General features: G+C 40.2%; 2 protein-coding genes across 2 annotated transcripts in view; both read right to left on the reverse strand.

The window, feature by feature from the left end:
• The window catches only part of LOC139726079 (uncharacterized), a 217,931-nt gene that overhangs the window by 103,469 nt on the left and 93,694 nt on the right, over positions 1-20,768 (reverse strand). The window contains 14 exon segments of the mRNA XM_071637162.1: positions 650-763; positions 1,771-1,884; positions 3,191-3,304; positions 4,017-4,130; positions 4,859-4,978; positions 5,942-6,190; positions 7,036-7,281; positions 7,640-7,882; positions 8,451-8,693; positions 9,407-9,526; positions 10,868-10,987; positions 11,829-11,948; positions 19,359-19,481; positions 20,385-20,501. Of these exon segments, the coding sequence (XP_071493263.1) occupies positions 650-763; positions 1,771-1,884; positions 3,191-3,304; positions 4,017-4,130; positions 4,859-4,978; positions 5,942-6,190; positions 7,036-7,281; positions 7,640-7,882; positions 8,451-8,693; positions 9,407-9,526; positions 10,868-10,987; positions 11,829-11,948; positions 19,359-19,481; positions 20,385-20,501 (2,157 nt within the window).
• Positions 13,183-14,484, reverse strand: LOC139726162 (uncharacterized). The gene has a single exon (XM_071637239.1). It carries the CDS (start codon positions 14,482-14,484, stop codon positions 13,183-13,185), a length of 1,302 nt encoding a protein of 433 aa, XP_071493340.1.

A 20,768-nucleotide genomic window follows, 5' to 3' on the forward strand; every position in this document is an offset into this window, starting at 1 on the left:
ATGAGTAGAGGTTGAAGAAAACTTTTGATGCTACAAGTGGTGATTTGTCTTCAAATTTTGAATGATCAATATTACTCACTATACTGTGTCAATGCAAGACGATATTTTCTATGGAATCTACTAGAGGCTCTCTGAAAATATCCTGTCTGAGTAAAACAATCATAAATCAAATACAATGAATGATGGAGAGAAATAAGGCATTCATTCTTATTACAAGGGTACAGTGTTTGAAACACACTGATTTCTAGCATGGCATATGGTATGTGCCTTTAATGTTAAAAACACTTCCTCTACTCACTCCCTTGCAATACGGGCTAAAATAATTGTGATATACTCAAACAACAACATTTTCTGCAAGGTACTGTATACGCCGAATATTTCGCGAGGTTTTTATTTTTGTGAATTTCGTGAGTCGGGTGCTATTCGCGAAATTAAAGACATGTGAAAATATTGACTCTGATCCCCATGTGAATGTGACATACACATGTACATTTCTCCGTTCCATACAGGACTCCACGATCGCTAATTTAACCACTTGTGAAATAGTCGGGAATTCCCGATTCACGAAAATTTAGACTCGCGAAACATATGGCTTATACAGTAAATGAGATAAATGGCTGTATGGACAAGCTTTTGTTTCAAATCTTACCAATCTGGCACTGTTTGCCTGTCCAGCCGGGCTGACATGTGCAGATGAAGGAGTCATACTGGTTCAGGCAAGCTGCTCCATTAAAGCAAGGATCTCCGATGCAGGCATCTTTTGCTGAGGGGGTGTGAGGGGAAGGGGCCAATAAAGCATGATTTGTCTAAAAACAACAATACTGATGTAAGTAGCAGCATTGTTCACGGTATTGGTCAATAAATCCAAACTGGATCATGTTTTGATACAGGGTCCAGGCCACAGAAATGGACATAATGGTCACATGGTATATTATTGAATTAATACTTGTAGCAAATGCCAGCACATACACTTGTATTAGCTTATATCAAATAATTTGATTAATTAAGTAATCATTGCTTACCTGTAACACAGAGAAACCAGAAGGTGTCTACGGTTTCTCATTTTGTAACAAAAATTATGTACACTGCACAGGAATATTATCCCAAAGAAATTGGTACAGCCTGATTTTAAAAACACCAGCTTTCGTTAAAATGCATGATTCATTTAGCCTATCAAAGACGAGTCCCAAGAATACTCGGGCAGGTGTCTATGGGAAATATGTGTTATAGCATAATCAGTCCGTCCTCAACGGGTGACGATAATTTTAATCCTGGGAGAAGTAATGAGGTTTTTATTATCTCCATTCTCTAAGATTGCCCGTCTCCTTACCAGCATGCTTCCTATCAAAGACTACACAGTTTGTAATGTCACATATAGAAATTATATGAGAATATAAAAGGAAATACATGTATGTAGAGAATTCTACAAAATTTTCATTTTTGAAAGTACACATTCCCTAGACTTGTTACTGACATCATAACGTTCATCCCCCTGCTTTCTGAAAGAGGTACACTGTATGTCTAGTACTCTTTAATGATGCTGGCAAAGGCAAAGTATTTTATGTTAAATTTGTCTATATTTTCTTTATATTGTTTTCCAATAAATTGCAGTCATCTCATCCAGCAATGTCGGCACTGAAACTTTACAAATTCATAATTTTTCAAGAGATTGTCGAATTGTCCTCAGACTTTCACAGATGCAATCTACTAATATTGCTCTCAATGTACGGATGGCAGATTATCCAAACCTGTCCAATACTGCAGACTTACCCGTCGTGCAGTCATCTCCAGTCCACTCAATGGGACACCTGCACTCATAGTGGGTCACGTTGCCACTGCACTGACCCCCGTTGGCACAAGGGTCGGAGTCACAAGCAGTGACGGCTATGGGAGAAGTTGGGGGGGGGGGGGAAGGATGGAGATGAAGTGACAAATAAATGTGGGTGATGCAAGGAGTTAATAAGAATTCATGGCCCAACTACCAAGATGGATGCTCGTTTGGACTAATGCTTTGAGTACAGTTTTTAAGACGTGGAGGGGGTTTGGGGTATGACGGAATGGGTTTTGACGCATTTAGAAATACTATTCTTCAGTGTCACGAATGAAACTACAAATTACAGGGCACTAGATGGTGAGACGGCAAATGGCTCCAGGGTTACTTCCAAAATTTCAGACTAGAATTCACATTTCCTGTTTCATGGATACTGATGATATGATGACTAACTGATTTGAAAGAGGTGTAAATGACGTAGTATTTGAGCTCTGTGATGCTTACACCAAATCAATTCATGCTCTGTTACGATGTCTGAATAATTAAAATTGAATCTCTTTTTTATCAATAGATTTTTCAGACTTCAGTCCTTCAATTAATATATTACTGTCGGCATACAATCAGTCTTTCTGTATTAGAAAACAAATGATCCAGGCACATTCACATCAAATTATTCCCAAATGATCACGTACAATAGCTAAAACAATCTACATGTACATTAGGAACTAGACTACAGTGTTAAATCTAAAAGGAGAAGCTTTTCGTAGAGAGAAACTTTTTTATTTGATGCCACCAGTTACAAAAAAAAAAAAAAGCTAAAGAGGCAAATTTGACTCAAACTGAAAAGCAAAGGGCAGGAATGACCAACATTTTGGGGCAAAACAGGCATTTATTTCCTAAAACCTGCTGGTTTATATAACATGCAAATATTCTTGGTCTTGCAATCATTTGATGATTGCCAATACCACGTTGTCTCCATATGAATCAATGAAATCAAGGCTTCCGTTTGTCAAATCGGCTATACATGTAATGAATTCTGAACACTCTGATATTGTACTACTACCTTACGTTGTCATTTCACCCATATCAGTCAAAGCATTCACCTGATTGCAGTGGAAAATTTGCAAAGTGTGGCATGTTGACCATTCAGCAATTAACAGCGACAATGCATTGACATTGAAAAGTACCAACACTTGCCCATAATGGGTTGAAACCAGATCATTCTGTTGTTGACTTGTTACTTTAATACGAAATTTCTCTCAGTTTTTAAAAGTAGCTTTCTCTTTTGAAGCAAGTCTCCTCTTGTATTCTCAAGACTAAACTAGACTAAAGGTAGATGACACAATCTACATGTATTAATAAGCAATGATTCATGGAGAATCACGGGAAGATATGAAAAGCCAAAGTGATGATACTTACAGCTTTCACATCTCACTCCAGAGAAGCCCAGCCGACAAACACAGGTGAAACCACCAAGTGTATTGGTACAGGTGGCATTGTTCAGACAAACCCCAAGGTCACATTCATTGATGTCTGTCATAAGATAGAAATATAACATTCACGGTGATTTTTAGGTTCAACTGACATTTGTCTTCGGAATGAAATAAGAGTGACATGCATACAATGGCATGTCAGAAAGTCCATTTAATGTCTTTACAACATATGGTAAGAGGTAAATCTATATTCATGGACTGTATGGATCCATATACCACTGTTTCAAAAGGCTTTATCAGTTTAACATCTGTGGGTGTAACTTCCAATGTCCTTTTGGTATGATCATACATTACTTTTTCACTGTTTGCAACCCAAAAACAATGTGAAGAAAGTTAAACAAAAGAAGTGTGATATTCATGTGAGAGTCTTACTGATATGGAAGGATTTTAATTGTACTGTATTCTTGTGCTCTGATTTGATGAACAATTCACTTCATTGTATGAAGTATATGAATTCCATGAAAATTACTGCCTTTCTGTGAAATGATCAACAGATTTAACTCAATTTCAGTGGCTTGATAACTATATGCGATGCGTCTTTAATTAATGGGTAAAAAGCAAATTGCCTTCCTTAAACATTACAATCTGAAACGATGACAGGGTACTGAAAATTATATTTTTGCCATAAGTACACATGTACAAAGACGTATGTACACTTTTCGTGAATGCAATAACGTTGCTGTACTATGAAAACACCTACAAATGCATAGAGATAACAGTCATGATAATACCGTATGAGTGTCACATTGTACCTTGTTCACAGTCTTGTCCTACAAAACCGATGGGGCAGGCACAGGAATACGATGTTCTGTAATTGGTGCAACTAGCATTGTTCTGGCAAGGGTCGGGGTCACACAGATCAATTTCTGAAGGAGAGGAAAGTGAGATAAAACATTCGCAATTATATGTGCTAAACCCATGTGGTACTGCAACAGCAGTTAAGAATGGACAAAAAACAAACAAACAGACTCATTTTTGTTTGAGAACACTACCCTGCATGCACAATCCTATTCATCACCACTTGCATTATGAATATTGGCCTCCATACTGCCCTCTATTGTTTGCCATTGATGGTTACATGCATAAAAAGAAATTGAAACTAGAGTTGTCATTGGACTTGTCTGATGTGTGGCAAGGGAATGAGAGATTTAGACATCCACTGAAATTCAAACAATGCAAAGAAGAGGCTTCCGGCAAGTGTCCTGTACACCTTACACTGTACTTCTTTTTTTCTCAGCAAAGCCTAGTTATCTACATGTACTTTATGTTAAAAGAAAGGGAATGTGCCACATTGTACTGCATATGCCTGACTAGATTGAGAATACAGACAATCATTTGTTTCAAAATATATGAAAACATTTCGTTGTCATATCATTGAAATTTACCTTAGAGTTTGCCTGCATTCATATTATGCAGTATGTCTTTGAAAAGTAATTTCTGCAGCTACACTGATCTTACATTCCTAGCAATGGCTTGTCCAAGCATAAGGGCATACATTTGTGGTCTGTAGCACAATTCTTGCTAGCCAGTTATCACTGAATGTTCCAATCTGTGATGTCTGCACGAAGTAAGAATTCTACTACCTCTCTCTTACCGATTTCACATCTGTCGCCAAGGAAACCAGGAGGACACTGGCAGATGAAGTCGGTGTCATTGAAGACCCGGCAGGTGGAATTGTTGAGACAATCACTGTTCTCACAAGGATCATCAATACCTGAGCCGGTAAAGAAGTAATCCTCTTTGAAATCACCCTTACTGTTTTTAGTGTTCAAAACTAACATTAAACAGTTTGAATAAACGACACACATTGGAATAAAAAACAAAACAATAAATGCATGATCGATGTTATTGTCGGATGAATGACACAAGTAGAAGGCAGTCAAAGTATTGTTGCTTATATTTACACTGAGACAGCAAGGCACAAGTACAGCTGTAATATATTGATCAATCTTTCCTCATACAACTGTATAATCAGTCAAAGTACAAGTGTACACCTCATACTATCCAATCGCACATAAAGAAAATACTTGATTTACTTACACAACGACAGGTACACATCTAATGCTGATTTCACATCTTGTTCTAAACTACTATGTGGCTAAAAATGTTTTGCTATGTACTAGAACTCTCAATATTTAGTATGTATGTGAGAGTAAAGTTCAAGTAATACATTGATCTTTCCTCATACAACTGTATATCCAGACAAAATACAAATGTACATCTCATACTATCCAATCACAAACAAATATTACTTTTTTAATTTTCAAAACGACAGGTACACATCTAATGCTGATTTCACATCTTGTTCTAAACTACTACATGGTTAAAAATGTTTTGCTATGTACTAGAACTCTCAATATTTAGTATGTATGTGAGAGTAAAGTTCAAGTAATATATTGATCTTTCCTCTTACAACTGTATATCCAGACAAAATACAAATGTACATCTCATACTATCCAATCACAAACAAAAATTACTTTTTTAACTTTCAAAACGACAGGTACACATCTAATGCTGATTTCACATCCTATTCCAAACTACTATATGGCTAAAAATGTTTTGCTACGTACTAGAATCCTTAATATTTTATATGTATTTGAATGCTGCTTATCGAGACATACAATTATATGAAGAAGGAGCTACACAGCATGTTTAAATAATGCAGATTATGACTTACCCAAAATGATGACTGAGAACTCGCAGGTAGCCACATTTCCAGAACTGTCGATGGCTGTGTAACCGATGGGCGTCGCCCCGACGGGGAAGTCTGCCCCCTGGGCGGGGCCAGCTGTCTGCTGCAGGGTGACCTCCCCAGCGTTGTCTGAGGCCACGGGGAGGTTCCAGGTGGCAATGGCCGATGAACCGCCAGGAGCGGTCTGGACGGTGACATCTCCTGGGCATAGGGTGAAGACCGGATTCTCTGTGTCTGTCATAAAAAAAAGAAAAACAAAATAATGATATTTAAAGGGATGTTATCTTATTGGTTGAGGTGAGGATTCAGCTTTAATGTTTTGTGAGATATCTAGAAACCACTCCATTAAATGTTAAAGAGCATACGATTCAAAGGGGCATTGAAAGTTTATTTAATGAAAATCGGTTTTGAAATGACTGAGATTACAGTGTGTAGATATCCAATAACAAGGCCAAACAAAGAGATCTAATAAAAGTTGTGGCCTGTCACATTTTATTAGGATTGCTTTTTTGGATATCTCGGCCATCGCGAGACCAATTTTCATCAAAAAAACTGTGAATTCCTCTAAGAATTACATATTCTTTCATATTTCATAAGAGGTTTCTCACTATCTCACAAACACACATACACAAAAGTTGGAAACCGGCAGCCCCATCTAAACCAAAACTGTACCATGCCTTTAAATGAAGGAACTCAATTCCTTTCACGAACAACATATTCATGAGTTGTATATAATCCAACCACTCTCATTTAACTAGTAGACTCAGTTACATTTGCATCATGCTTTGCCGCATGTTCTAATGAATGTCGGAAAGGTCCTGCAGTGCCCAATTCAAGTTATGACAGCTTTAACAAAATCATATATTCTATTTTATCACAGTAATACATGTCTCAAATCAACAGAATAGATTTCCACTTACAAATTCTAACACAAGAAAACATAGTAAACTGCTTCTGTTTAATAGGCTTATTGTCTAGTGCATGTAATTTTGAAGGTTTGGACTATGTAAATAATTACTCAAAACAGGCAAGTCTTGCTATGGTATCTCTGAAATTCAAAAGACACAATACAAACTCACCTATGACAGTAACGGTGAAGACACACACAGCGCTGTTCCCTGCTTCATCCTCAGCCACATAGAGGACAGAGGATGATCCGAGCCCAAACTGACTGCCCACTGTGACATTGGTTACAAGAGAAACCTGAGCTCCCGAGTTATCCATTGCAGTGGGCGTTGGCCACGTGACGGTAGCAGTGGGCTGGGCGGGGTCCGTCGTAACGGTGGAGTCCGGTGGACAGAAGGTGAAGGTGGGATTCTCATTGTCTGGTGGGTTTTAAAGTGGACAAAGTTTTGATACTATAACAGATGATATGATTCTAGATGAAAGGATTTTAAGTGCCCATGGAGGCCGTATAATGAAGGTTGTGGTCTTGCCATAAACAGGACAAACTCATTTTTTCTCTCTTGTCAGAAAAATACATGGAACAGTTACAAGTAAAATAAAAACTTCACCCTAACGTCACAATCAATTAAAGGTAGTTGTGACTAGTTATGAGGCAATTGCCACTGTCAATAGAACAATGTTAACACTATACACTAAAACAAAACTCATGATTGGTTGATTACGGTACTCACGATCATCACTGACGGATTCATATCTAAATTTCCATGAGTCCTTTACCTTGAACTAGGATGGAAAACGTGCAGGTAGCAGCATTATCGGCTGCATCGCGAGCGACGTATGTTACGGACGTGATGCCGATCGGGAAGGAATCGCCGCTGTCTGACGAGACCATGATATCTACGACTCCCGAATTATCCGAGATGGTGGGTTGGGTCCAGTTGACTGTGGCCGTTGGCAGGCCAGGGTCAGTGCTGACCATGATGTCATCGGGACATCCTATGATGAGGGGAGGCATGAAATCTGCAGCAAAGTGAAGAAAATTACCACATGGTCAGTGTGGGAAAAAAAGTTTAGCACTTTAGCAAACCAGTGGTTTCAACCTGATCTACTCATCCAATAAAGCGGTTAATTTTACACACAAATTTGCATCGGGTTTACACAAAATTGATCAAATATCCATGGCGATTACATTGCAGAATGAGATTGTACATGGGCGATTTGAAGTAGACAAAGAACATGCACATTCCCACACTCTGTATCTCTTACATAATTCTGTACGGGCACATACACATACAAGCATGGTCGTAGGTACACTTGTAGATCAGAAATTTTTTTCAGAGGGCCAGTTGTGGGAGGTCAAGGGGGATGCAGCGTCAATCTGAATTTTAATTGCGCAATTCATGCCACAATTATTTATTATCAACATTTTCTAGGCATTCCTCAGTTTACTGATTGTGTGCTCCTGTATATGGGATACCAAAATTGTATCGATGCAAAAATAACAACAAAAAACCCTCTTGTGAATTATAAAGCCCTTACAGTGTACGTGAATTAATCCACGCAAGACTGGCAACATTAGCTGCAGTACCTTGAACAATAATGTTGAAAGTGCATGTGGCTGTGTTCCCACTGGGGTCAGTTGCTGTGTACTCAATCGTCGTGACCCCTATGGGATAGAGGTCACCATTGATGGCGCTGGTTGTCAGGGTAACGGCACCAGAGTTGTCGGTTGCTGTTGGTTCAAGCCACGAGACGAATGCCGAGGGGAGGCCTGGACTGTTGGCAACTGCGATGTCTGATGGACAGCCTGAGATAACTGGTGGTGCATTATCTAAAAAGTGGAATTGAGGAATATTCATTATTATCTTTAAATTTGGGACTTTTGCTGTTTTTCCACGTTAGAGACATTAGTATTACAGAGGACTTCATTTATTGGACAGGTTAGCTTTTACAATTTGTAGGTTAGAATGTTAATTCCACTGATATCTTTGCGGAGTTATCTATTTTTGCTAAGGCAAGCAAAGTGTTAAAATCTCATTTTCTGTTAAAAAAAAAGTTTGTTCATTATGCTTCATACGTTATGTCAATAACTAGTTCATGCATTGTTACTGAAACGTACTTCGTAAATGCTCATGCATGTAAACTGATGAAATTTGTTTGCTGAACTCATTGTGAACATGTTCCATTTATAAAATTTGAGTATGCAGAGCAAGAAATTGTACATTCAAGACCCCTTAAGGGAGGAAATAAAATGCTTTAAATCTTGTAAGTATCAAAAACAGACAAACAGGACAAACCACAATGCCATAAGCATCAAATGCAATCAGTCAATTGCCACATCTATACAAGGAAAGGAACACACATACACATACATTGGTCGAGGGATTTGTCTAAATTTTCTAAAACCGCGAAGTACATACTGCATAGTAATGTATCACGCTTGTTGACATAAGTAAATGACAATGAAAAGAAAAAAAAAAAAAAGGAAAAACAGTAAGAAAGCATGAATTCAATTTTTCACTGCCAGGTAAGAGTGTTGTGAACCTGTTTCGCAGTTCATTCCGGTGAAGCCCTCTAGACAAAGGCAGTAGTGGCTCGTGGCGCCACTCCCCTCGAAGCACGTAGCATTGTTCTGACATGGGTTTGTCGAACACGTGGTCAGGTCTGTTACAGTTAGAACATTAGCACACAACAAACAGAAGACATGAATGAGTGCAACACTCTTCACATAGTGGCATAAAATATTAAAACAACACTGGATTAAGCACAAATTATGATTAGATAACACTTTGCACAGGGAATACATGTACACGAAATGCAAAATCAGACTTACACAACAATATTACTGTCACTGATTATTGTAAGTCACAGGATTAACAAAACGTGCAGATGCATGCATATACAATAGATATATTTGCAAGGCATAACATCTGTTACATTATGACAAAAAGCTTGAAGGTAGACAAATTCTAAAACTAATGAATATGTAAAAAATATTGTGGTTAAAGTATCACTCATTTAACAACTTCTGCAGTGAAGGGTTGGATTGAGGAATCAGTTGACAGAGGGTTATGCGAGTCACACTCATCACATGAAACATTACAAATGTTAGATTGACTTCTGATCAACATTGTACAGTGCATCAACAATGCTTTTGAGAAGTATTAGTGACAGCCTAGTTGTGTTGCCTTTAATACAGCATTTCAACAGAAATAGAGATTTATGCATGCTCTACATTTGTAAAATTTGGCCAGCTATAATTGTGTAATTGGTTAATTTTGTGTATTCCATGAAACTGTAAGAACTGGACTGTGCTTGAATGTGTAAAAGCTCTGAACATCTACCACTAATACTACGTGTACATCATACAAGCAGCAGCAGTCCTGGGCCCCATTTCATAAAAAGTTGATATGATAGCAACTCTTGCTGGAATGACAATTGTCATGGTAACGACAAGAATTCAGCCTCTTGATTGGCTGTTGCTATGGGAAGTTGCCATTCCAGCAAGAGTTGCTATCCTAGCATCTTTTATGAAATGGGGCCCTGGTCATGGATTGCCTTGTTTGAGGTACAAATGTACTTGAAATGCTTGATGTTGAGTATGTACATTGTAAGTGCAATTTTCAAGTGTGTGCACTATCGAGTAACTGCAGATTAGTCTCAACATTCAATACAAGCACAATAGTGGACTCATATTGGAATGGGTGCCCAGTGAAAGTGTGTCTTTTGAATGAAGGGTTAAACCATCCAGGATTTACATACACAAGCTTGTTTTGCTATTCAGCTCAAGCTTGATGTAAAAAGTTCTACTGGATGAAACTAATCGAGTGTGATATCACTCGTTTGGACAAAGAGTTAGACTGTCACACAGTCATGAGTATGGTTTAATTGACACAAACAGGACAGTATACCACGCGTCAGCATGGTACCGCAACAAACCACCATTACTGAATTGACCATCCATATCGAGGCAACCGCCACAGCAATTAACAATTATGGGCATACCGATTTCACATCTGGTCCCCTCGAATCCCGCGGGACAGAGGCAGAAGAAGTCCCTGCCACCGTTCTGCTCAAAACAGGTGGCGTTGTTCTCGCACGGACCGCTATTACACGCTTGAAGTTCTGTCAATTTGAAAGAGGTAAGACGTCAATGAAAAGAAAATAGCTGTTTAAGAATGATGATTCAACATCTACGAATGATAAAATGCCTTTGCAGGGCTCGACATTAGGGGTGGCCCAGTGGTCCCCGGGCCACTAAACATTTGTGTCGGGCCACCAAAGTTATAATTTGCTGGTCCGATCGGGCAACTTAGATTAAAAAAGAATTGCTACCTTTGCTTTTATTTCGAGCCACTTCATATCTTTTACGGGCCACAACATATCTTATTCAGACCACCAGAATTAAAGATTTGAAGATTTGTATATGGCCCAAATGGGCCATCAAACAAAAAAGTTCATGTCAAGCCCTGCTTTGGTTTTAGGAGATGGGGTGGAGGGATTACAAGTTTTCAATCATTTCCTTCTGAGACTATGAGTAGCAGTGTCCTTCCATAATAACATTCAGACTTGTCCCCCCAAAAAAGACCCTAAATAGTCTATTTCTAATCATCTGAGTCATCACATCATCGGAATTATCATTTTTCAGCATCAGCGACATGTCAGTGGTGCAGATGTTATGAATAACAACCGAGTATACATTTTGGGAAAATGAAATGTTCTTATTGCTTTAAAATCCATAAGCAAAAGCAAAATTTGATGTCAATGGGTTGTGAAAATTATACCACATTCTTGATATGAAAACAAAATTGATTGTTTATGAGTAAAATGAAAGCAAAACATGTTACAAATACTAAAATGCATATACTTCCCAACCAGTGCACATTTACACTGACAGCTAGAACAGTTGCATTTGACAGTTTCATCAACCAGAAAAAGAGAAAAGATTTTTGTATATATACTGTACCTAGTTCACAATTTGTTCCCTCAAAACCATCTGGACAGAGGCAAATGTAGCTGTTGCCCAATGCATGTTGAAAGCAAGTGGCTCCATTAACACATGGGTTGCTGTTACAGGCAAGGATTTCTGCAAGTCAGAGAAAGAATTATGGTCATTAGTGCTCAAAGTGAAGACTGCAGCAAAAGTTTGAACAATTAAAAAATGTTGAGTGAAATGTTCATCTCTGGTGACACCAATTAATATATTGCAAGAAATAAATTTTAATTGTTACGAGCAACAATGAACCAGGAAGTTTCCCACCTTTTGCTCTCTGCAAAGAGCTTCTAACGTATCATACGTGTACTTCAATCATTTTACACAAGAACACAGCAAGAATACAGTTGAAAGAAAGACATTATTCAGAGGGGTGAAGGTTAGGGTGTGAGTTTCTTCAATTTGTCTCCCTCTTGTAGATAGAGACAAATTGAAGAAACTCACACCTGAAGAATACAGTTTTCATGGCAAATATCAATTTAAATAGACACCAAACAATCATACTTTTCTGCTTAGTGTTGATATAATAAATTGACTGCAGTTGTAATATGCATAATATACACTTGTATGCATTCAAATTCTATATAGCAGAATTTCTATTGTGACTCTCTTACACTAGCAAAGGTCACTCCACTCATCAACACAAAGTACACTGCAAAGGATTATCAAACTGCAAAGAAACATTGACATTAAAAACAGAAGAATAAGCAATACAGCAAAGCAACAGATGTCAGACTGTGTACGGTATCCAGTGGGCAGGCAATATCAGTTTTCAGAACATACTGTAGTCTGTCTTGTGGATGGAAAACTGCAAACAGGCAAACTAGAAATGTGCATTGCCATTACACAACAGACATATGCAGCAGGGTTAAGAAGATCAGATAAATCAGATTAACATCCATATGGCAGTAAACTTCAAGACAGATACAGATGGATAGCTGTGAAATCACTAGTCTGACAAGAAAAGAAAATGCACACATTTGCACACATTTACAAACACACACAGTGTTTCAACACGAAAAGACAAAATTAACAAAGTACATGTAATAAAATCTGTCATTATAGGTTTTCAACAGAAATCGCAGATTGATTACAACCTGAAACATGTTAATCAAGTCATAGCACACTGAGCACAAAAGTAGAGATTCGTGCAATTACAAATCTTGTATAATGCAGTGATCACAGCAAATCATAGCAGTGGGGCTGCTGCATTGCAACACTGTCTTGCAGGTGGTGCTTGGGGAAGAAATCAAAGAGTGATCACGTAGCGAGAATGTGACACACGGAAGCAACAATCACTCTGAGCGTGTATTAGATGCATTCCTTGTTATAAACACAACAGGAAAAGTTCATCAAATAGCAATATACCCAGTTCGCATCTCTCTCCCTCGAACCGAGGTGTACAGATGCACTCGAAGCCTGCAATGAGATCTACACAGGCTGCACCACTCAGACAGGGGTCGCTGGCGCATTCTAAGATCTCCGTACCACAGTCTGTTCCCTCCCAACCCTGTGTGCAGACACAGGAGTATCCATTTGTCAGTTCGGTGCAGGCGGCACCGTTAAGACACGGGTCGCTGGCGCACTCAAGTATGTCCACCTCGCATAGTCTTCCCATCCACCCTGACAGGCACACGCAGAGAAATTCATTGATCAAATCGACGCACGTTGCCCCATTCTGGCAAGGTCTGTTGATGCACTCGAGAATTTCTGCCTCACAGTTGGGACCAGTCCATCCCGGCACACACTGGCAGTGGTATCCATTGCTTTCTTCCATGCAGGTGCCACCATTGTCACAAGGGTTGCTTGCACATTCCTCTATGTCAAGCTCACAGAGGTGTCCCATCCAACCGGGCAGGCAAACACACTCATAGCTATTGATTAAGTCAACACAAGTAGCGCCGTTCTCACATGGCAGGTTTATGCACTCCATGATTTCCAGCTCACAGTGAGTACCCGTCCACCCTGGCAAACACTGACAGCTGTAGCCATTGGTCAAGTCTGTACAGGTGCCTCCATTAATGCAGGGATCGCTGGCACACTCTGCAATGTCCAAGTCGCACAGCTGTCCGGTCCAGCCCGCAGCGCACTCACAACTAAATCCATTCACGAGGTCGTGACAGGTGGCTCCGTTAGCACAGGGTTGGTTCACACATTCCATGATATCCAGCTCACAATGTGTGCCAGTCCAACCCGGTGCACACCTGCACTGATATGCGTTGATCAGGTCCATGCACACACCTCCGTTCACGCATGGATTGCTGGCGCACTCGAAGATTTCCGTCCCGCAGTGGGTTCCTGTCCAGCCAACGAGGCAAATGCAGTCGTAACCATCGATCAGCTCCATGCATATGGCGCCATTCAAGCACGGATTGCTCGAGCATTCCAGCACCTCAACCTCGCATAGATCACCCATCCAGCCGGCAGCACAGCGACACGCAAAGCCATTGATGAAATCCAGGCAAGTCGCACCATTTAAGCAGGGGTTGCTCTCGCATTCAAAAGATTCTGTTGCGCAGTCGCTACCTTCAAAGCCAGGAGCACACAGGCAGACATAGCGTCCTGGCTCCTCTTGGCAGGTTGCTCCATTATGACATGGATTGCTAGCACATGGTATGATTTCTATCATGAATGAAATGATGGTTGATGCATGAGGATTGATGATAAATACACACACTTCATTGCTGTCTGTGTCAATAAATATATGCACTGCGTAATGAAACTAAGAGCAAAGAGAGTTATTAATGTAACATCATTCCATGGGTCTCAGTGACATATCAATGATAACACTGCCAGCGGCATTCGGTTTCTAGCAGATACCACACCTCTACCGAGAATTTTCAAAGAAGTATTAAAGAAAGAGTTCAATAAAAACATACAGGTACGAAACATACATGTGTACCTGGAATTGACTACACATTCTTTTGAAGATAAGCAGAAACTTATGGTAAAGTGTAAAATGTAAAAGCTGGAGGATATATGCTTGAAGACAAGCACATATTGATGAACAGAGCTACTTAGTCAGAACACAGAATGCAGTGATGTCCAACTGCTGAGAACATCTGAAGGTACAATACAACGAATGTGGATTTTACCAGGGGCGTCACCAGCTTTTTTTCAAGGGGGGTGCGTTTTGACACTAAATGTTTACGAGATTTTTTGGACAGACATTTGGAATACAGGAAGCTCTCAATCCCTAGACTTTTACTGTTTTTTGAGGGAAACCAAGCGGGGAAAGGGCACCGGCGCGCCGGTAGCTAGGATTTCATCTTTTTTTTTTTTTTTTTTTTTTTTGGGGGGGGGGGGGGGTAGTATGCGAGGGAGCGAGCAAGGGTGGGGGGAGGGTGTGGAAGTGCCGGAGAGGGTTGTACCACTTATAAATGGATTATAGAATGACGGTGTGAAACGACAAATTACTTCCAGCGATATCAGGGGAACGGCATAACGACTACATGCGAGCGAGCGGAGCGAGCGAGCTTGAAAATGTTGACATTTTTTTTACAGTCCAAAAACTGCCGTTTGTAGCCATATTTTTTGCTTTGTAAATTAAGGGGGCGCACCGGGCGCAACGGCTGGCAATTACTGGCAGCAACATCAGGTGAATGGCATTATGATTAAATGCGAGCGAGCAATGAGAGCGAGCTTTGAAATTTTGACATTTTACAGTCCAAAAACTGCCAATTGGAGCCATATTTTTTCGCTTTGGTAATAAAGGAGGGGTGGGGCGCAACGGGCGCAACTGCCGGTAATTACTGGCAGCAACATCAGGAGAATTGCATAACAATTAAATGCGAGCGAGCGAGCTTGAAAATTTTGACATTTTACAGTCCAAAAACTGCCGTTTGTAGCCGTATTTTTTTTTTTTTTTTTTTTTTTTTGCTTTGGAAATTAAGGGGGGGGGGGACGCACCGCGCGCAACTGCTGGCAATTATTGGCAGCAACATCAGGTGAATGGCATAACAATAATGCGAGCGAGCGAAGAGAGCGAGCTTGAAAATTTTGACATTTTACAGTCCAAACACTGCCATTTGGAGCCATATTTTTTTCGCTTTGGAGATAAAGGAGGGGTGGGGGCGCAACGGGCGCAACTGCCGGTAATTAGTGGCAGTAACATCAGAAGAATTGCATAACAATTAAATGCGAGCGAGCGAGTGAGCGAGCTTGAAATTTTTGACATTTTACAGTCCAAAAACTGCCGTTTGTAGCCGTATTAGTTTTGCTTTGGAAATTAAGGTGGCGCACCGGGCGCATCTTACTGCTGGCAATTACTGGCGGCAACATCAGGTGAATGGCATATCAATTAAATGCGAGCGAGCGAAGAGAGCGAGTTTGAAAATTTTGATATTTTACAGTCCCAAAACTGCCAATTGGAGCCATATTTTTTCGCTTTGGAAATAAAGGAGGTGTAGAGGGGCGCACCGGGCGCAACTGCCGGCAATTACTGGCAGCAACATCAGGAGAATTGCGTAACAATTAAATGCGAGCGAGCGAGTGAGCGAGCTTGAAAATTTTGACATTTTACAGTAAAAAACAAACAAACTGCCGTTTGAAGCTATGTTTCTTCGCTTTAGACTTTAAGGGGGCGCATCGGGCGCAACTGCTGGCAAATACTGGCAGCAATATCAGGAGAGCATAATGATTACATTCGAGCGAGCGGAACGAGCGAGCTTTAAAATATTACATTTTACAGTCCAAAAACTGTCGTTCTTTTCTTAGCAATATTTTTTTCGCTTTGGAAATTAAGGGGGAGGGGCACCGGGTGGAACTGCTGGCAGTTACTGGCAGCAACATCAGATGAATTGCATAACGATTAAATGCGAGCGAGCGAAGAGAGCGAGCTTGAAAATTTTACATTTTACAGTCCAAAAACTGCCGTTCTTAGCCATATTTTTGCGCTTTGGAAATTAAGGGGGGCGCACCGGGCGCAACTGCAGGCAATTACTGGCGCAACATCAGAAGAATGGCATAAAGATTAAATGCGAGCGAACGGAGCGAGCGAGCTTGAAATTTTTGACATTTTACAGTCCCCAAATTGCCGTTTGTAGCTATCTTTTTTGCTTTGGAAATTAAGGGGGGCGCACCAGGCGCAACTGCTGGCAATTACTGGCAGCAACTTCAGGAGAATGGCATTACGACTAAATGCGAGCGAGAGGAGCGAGCGAGCTTGAAAATTTTGACATTTTACTGTCCAAAAACTGCCGTTTGAAGGTATATCATTATTTTTTTCGCTTTGGAAATTAAAGGGGGGGGGGGGGACGCCCGGTGCGCCCCTCTCCCTGGATCCGCCACTGGTAGTCAAGGGTGTGGGTTTATGTTCATGACCACTGGGGGAGGTATGACCAGCGAGGTGGCGTCGAAGTGACCAAGTGACCAAGCGGAGAAAGGATGTCCAAAATCTGCACTTTAGAGCATCCTCTAAACTAATTGTGCGTGTTTGTTTGTGTGTGTTTATTATATGTTCATGGAAAAGTTAGGAATTAGCCCAGGTCAAGTCTTTTCATTGGCAATGCAAGACATTTTTACATAGACTAGTATGTAAAGCAATACTGCAAAATCAATGATCTAGCTTTGATATACAAAGCGTAAGGTACAAAGGTGTACATTCTACATCACATTGCGCAACTGTAGCGACTCTTCGTTCGGATGTACTGAGTACACTGCGCACATCCTGCTTATGCAGAATGCCAACCAGGAATCACGCTGAATCACAATCTTTTGTCGGGTCCGGGGGTTTTGAACAATGTTTCACACTATATACCTATCTAATTATGGCTAAAATAAATCATAGAAAAATATCTTATTTCTTGATCACCCTTTCATTCAAAAGCAGTTTACTAACACTTGAATTACTATTTCGTTAAGTCTTTTTTTTTTTACCAGCGGATTGGGAGGGGGGCGCACCCCACCCCCCCCCCCCTCCGTAGTTACGCCACTGCTTTTGGGTGAAATAATTGGACAGATTTCTTGAATTCTAACAAAAAAGCAAGAAAATCTTTTCATCGCGGGAATTATGATTATGTGGGGTGGGGCGAATGGTGCGCTTGCCTTCCAATATTTTTATGGGGGCAACATTTTTGTTTTCTTTCAAAAGCAAGAAAATCTTCTCATTTCGGGAATTATTAATCATGGGGGGGGGGGCAAAATCAAAATATGCTTGCCCCACCAAAATGTTTATGGGGGAAACTTTTTGTTTTTCTGTCAAAAAAAAAAGAAAATCTTCTCGTCTCTGGAATTATGGAGGGGGGGGGGGGGGGGGTGGGCAAAATGATATGCTTGCCCCTCCATTTTTTTTTCATCTTTTTTTAGTGAGGCTAAGGCTCGCTCTTGGGCTGGCAATATGGATTGGTCAGAAGTAACGTACATAGACCCTACATACTTGTAAGTAGCACACGTACATACAAACATAAGTGCTCCGTATCGTACGGATATACAGTACGGTCGATAGATAGTAAACACTGTAGAATACTAATAGGGCCTAGATATGTATAAAATCAGTGCTGCCAGAACCAGGGGTGCGAATTGATTTTGTGTGTGTGTGTGTGTGTGTGTGTGTGTGTGTCCCCGGTGCAAAATATTAAAAAAATAGAAAAGAGTAATTATTTAGCATCCGGCGTTGAGGTCGCTCGCAGACTGATTTTTTTTTTTTTTTTTTTTTTTTTTTTTAAGGATCTGAAGGGGGGTGCGTTCGCACCAAACGCACCCCCCCTGGTGACGCCCATGATTTTACTTCATACTCTGGACACCACACATGCACTGCAGTCTTATTTTCTAACCTGATATGGTGTTTATAATACCAGTAACTTATCCCAGCATATGACTCTCACGCAAAGGGTTTTTGACCTGCCATTTGTGAAAAATAAAGCCAGCCAATTTGCATCATGTGGCATTCTCCTTCACAGCACAGCCTTTATTTCTTTTATGTGCAGATGGCAAATGGCATGAGTATTACATATGCCACTCTTAAATGCCAATGTGCTACAAGCTACCAAAATGAAGAAAAAAGAAAGTCCAATAGTTTTAAAATAATTGTCTTGGAATTCCCTTTCAACTGCTTCATACACTTAAGACATCTTTCATTCGCCTTACCATTGACTACATAATTCTTGTCCTCCAAGAGCACGCATAAAATCATTTTCAGCCAGAATGAACTCTAATACATACAAACCATACAATAATTTTACCATATATGTATGGTGCCCAGCAAACAGGGGCTATGAAAGAGAAAAATCAATCTGAAAGATGAAATCAAATCTACCTTACGGAGTTCTTACAGTAAATGGGGGGAGGGGCAGTACTCTGTCTCCATTGGTGTGTATGGGCTAAGGACAGCAGTGGGAAACTTACACCACTGCATAAATTTGGACATCTGACTAACATTACGGACCAACATAAAACCAAGTTGAAGTACTTATTGGCACGAATATATATATGAAATGAAGCAAAGCAGCAATGAAGACTGTTAAAGGACTAGGCATATATACCATAACTGATTAAAATCCATACCTGTTTCACAATTATCCCCTTCAAAGCCTGCTGGACACATGCAGAGATAGCCTCCGCCGGATCCTTCAAAGCACATGGCTCCATTCTGGCATGGGTTACTCTCACAGGCAGGAACTTGTGTCACTGCAAAGGAACAAAAGGAAGCATGTGAATACAAATGATCACAGACTTGTGTACTTTCCCCTCTAGCTCTCATACACTTCAAACATGATGCCGACTATTTTATAATTTCAAACATCCATACACATTTTCTGAAACATGAAGATTTGGTGATATTACAAGTGGAAAAACATTTATAGCAATGACAACAACAACAAACCCCCCCAAAAAACATTAAGCATAGAACTGAGAAGACATGATGCTAGCACATCACCCAAAACTCAAACAAATTCTGTCTGTAGAGGATGAAAAGGAAGAGAGGGTAAAAGGAAGACAATACTGCATCAAATGGTTCAGGGCCTGGAATATTAAACCTTCCCAATGTTCCAACCTACATCAAGTCTCTGTCCCTGTCTGTTCCGTCCCTGCTTTCGTTCTTGTCCTTGTCATAGTCCTTTTTTATTTTCCGATTGTTTCGCCTGACGTCAGGATATCAAAATTTTCATACATGGAGTCCTTGACGGATCTTGAGATGCCCTCATCTTCAAGAGTAATTCACAAATTTTACCAGCTATGCTTTTCCTGTGAATTCCTCTTTTCCATGTAGAGTAACAAAATAAGATTGTATTACTTACTTGTTTATTAATCCAAACCAAAGTTGATATCATTATAATATTGTATTCATGTTTGTTGAAACTTAATGTGATTCAAAGTTCCTTAAAATATTATGTACTCATGTACAGTGTAAGCCTAATGTCTATTGCATTGTATTACTTTATATGGAAATAAAATCATTTGAACTGAATTGAAGTCTAAAACAGGCAGACAGCACTAGGCATCTTCTACCCTCTGTATACTTGTCAGTTAAAAGACAAATTACTATCAGCACTGTCCAAACTCCTTCATGGCATTGGTCTAAATTTGTACCTGTTTCACAGTTGAGTCCCTCGAATCCTGGAGGACACAGACATGCATATCCTCCCTGCACCCCCTGGAAGCAGGTGGCGCCGTTCTGGCAGGGGTTGCTGTCGCAGGCTGCCACTTCTGTGGGAGAGGACAAAGAGTGGTTGTGACTTACATGTAAATGCAACGAAGTGACTGAAAGATCACTTGTGGTGGAAAGGTCAAGTACGGTGTATGTAGGGGCTTCATATCAGGCCTACGTAAAATGTATGTAGAGTTGTGTAGTGTTATGTACAATTGTATCCACTACGCTGAGCTTATATTATGCTGCCCTACACTGTGCCCATACTGGCCTATATGTATGTAACAACACGCTGAGGGAAACAAAATATTAAACATGTTACAATT

Source organism: Diadema antillarum, unplaced genomic scaffold (genome assembly GCF_040938485.1).
Source record: "Diadema antillarum isolate AM-2024a unplaced genomic scaffold, OU_Dant_1.0 seq00000079_RagTag, whole genome shotgun sequence".
In the NCBI taxonomy this organism is placed as follows: domain Eukaryota; kingdom Metazoa; phylum Echinodermata; class Echinoidea; order Diadematoida; family Diadematidae; genus Diadema; species Diadema antillarum.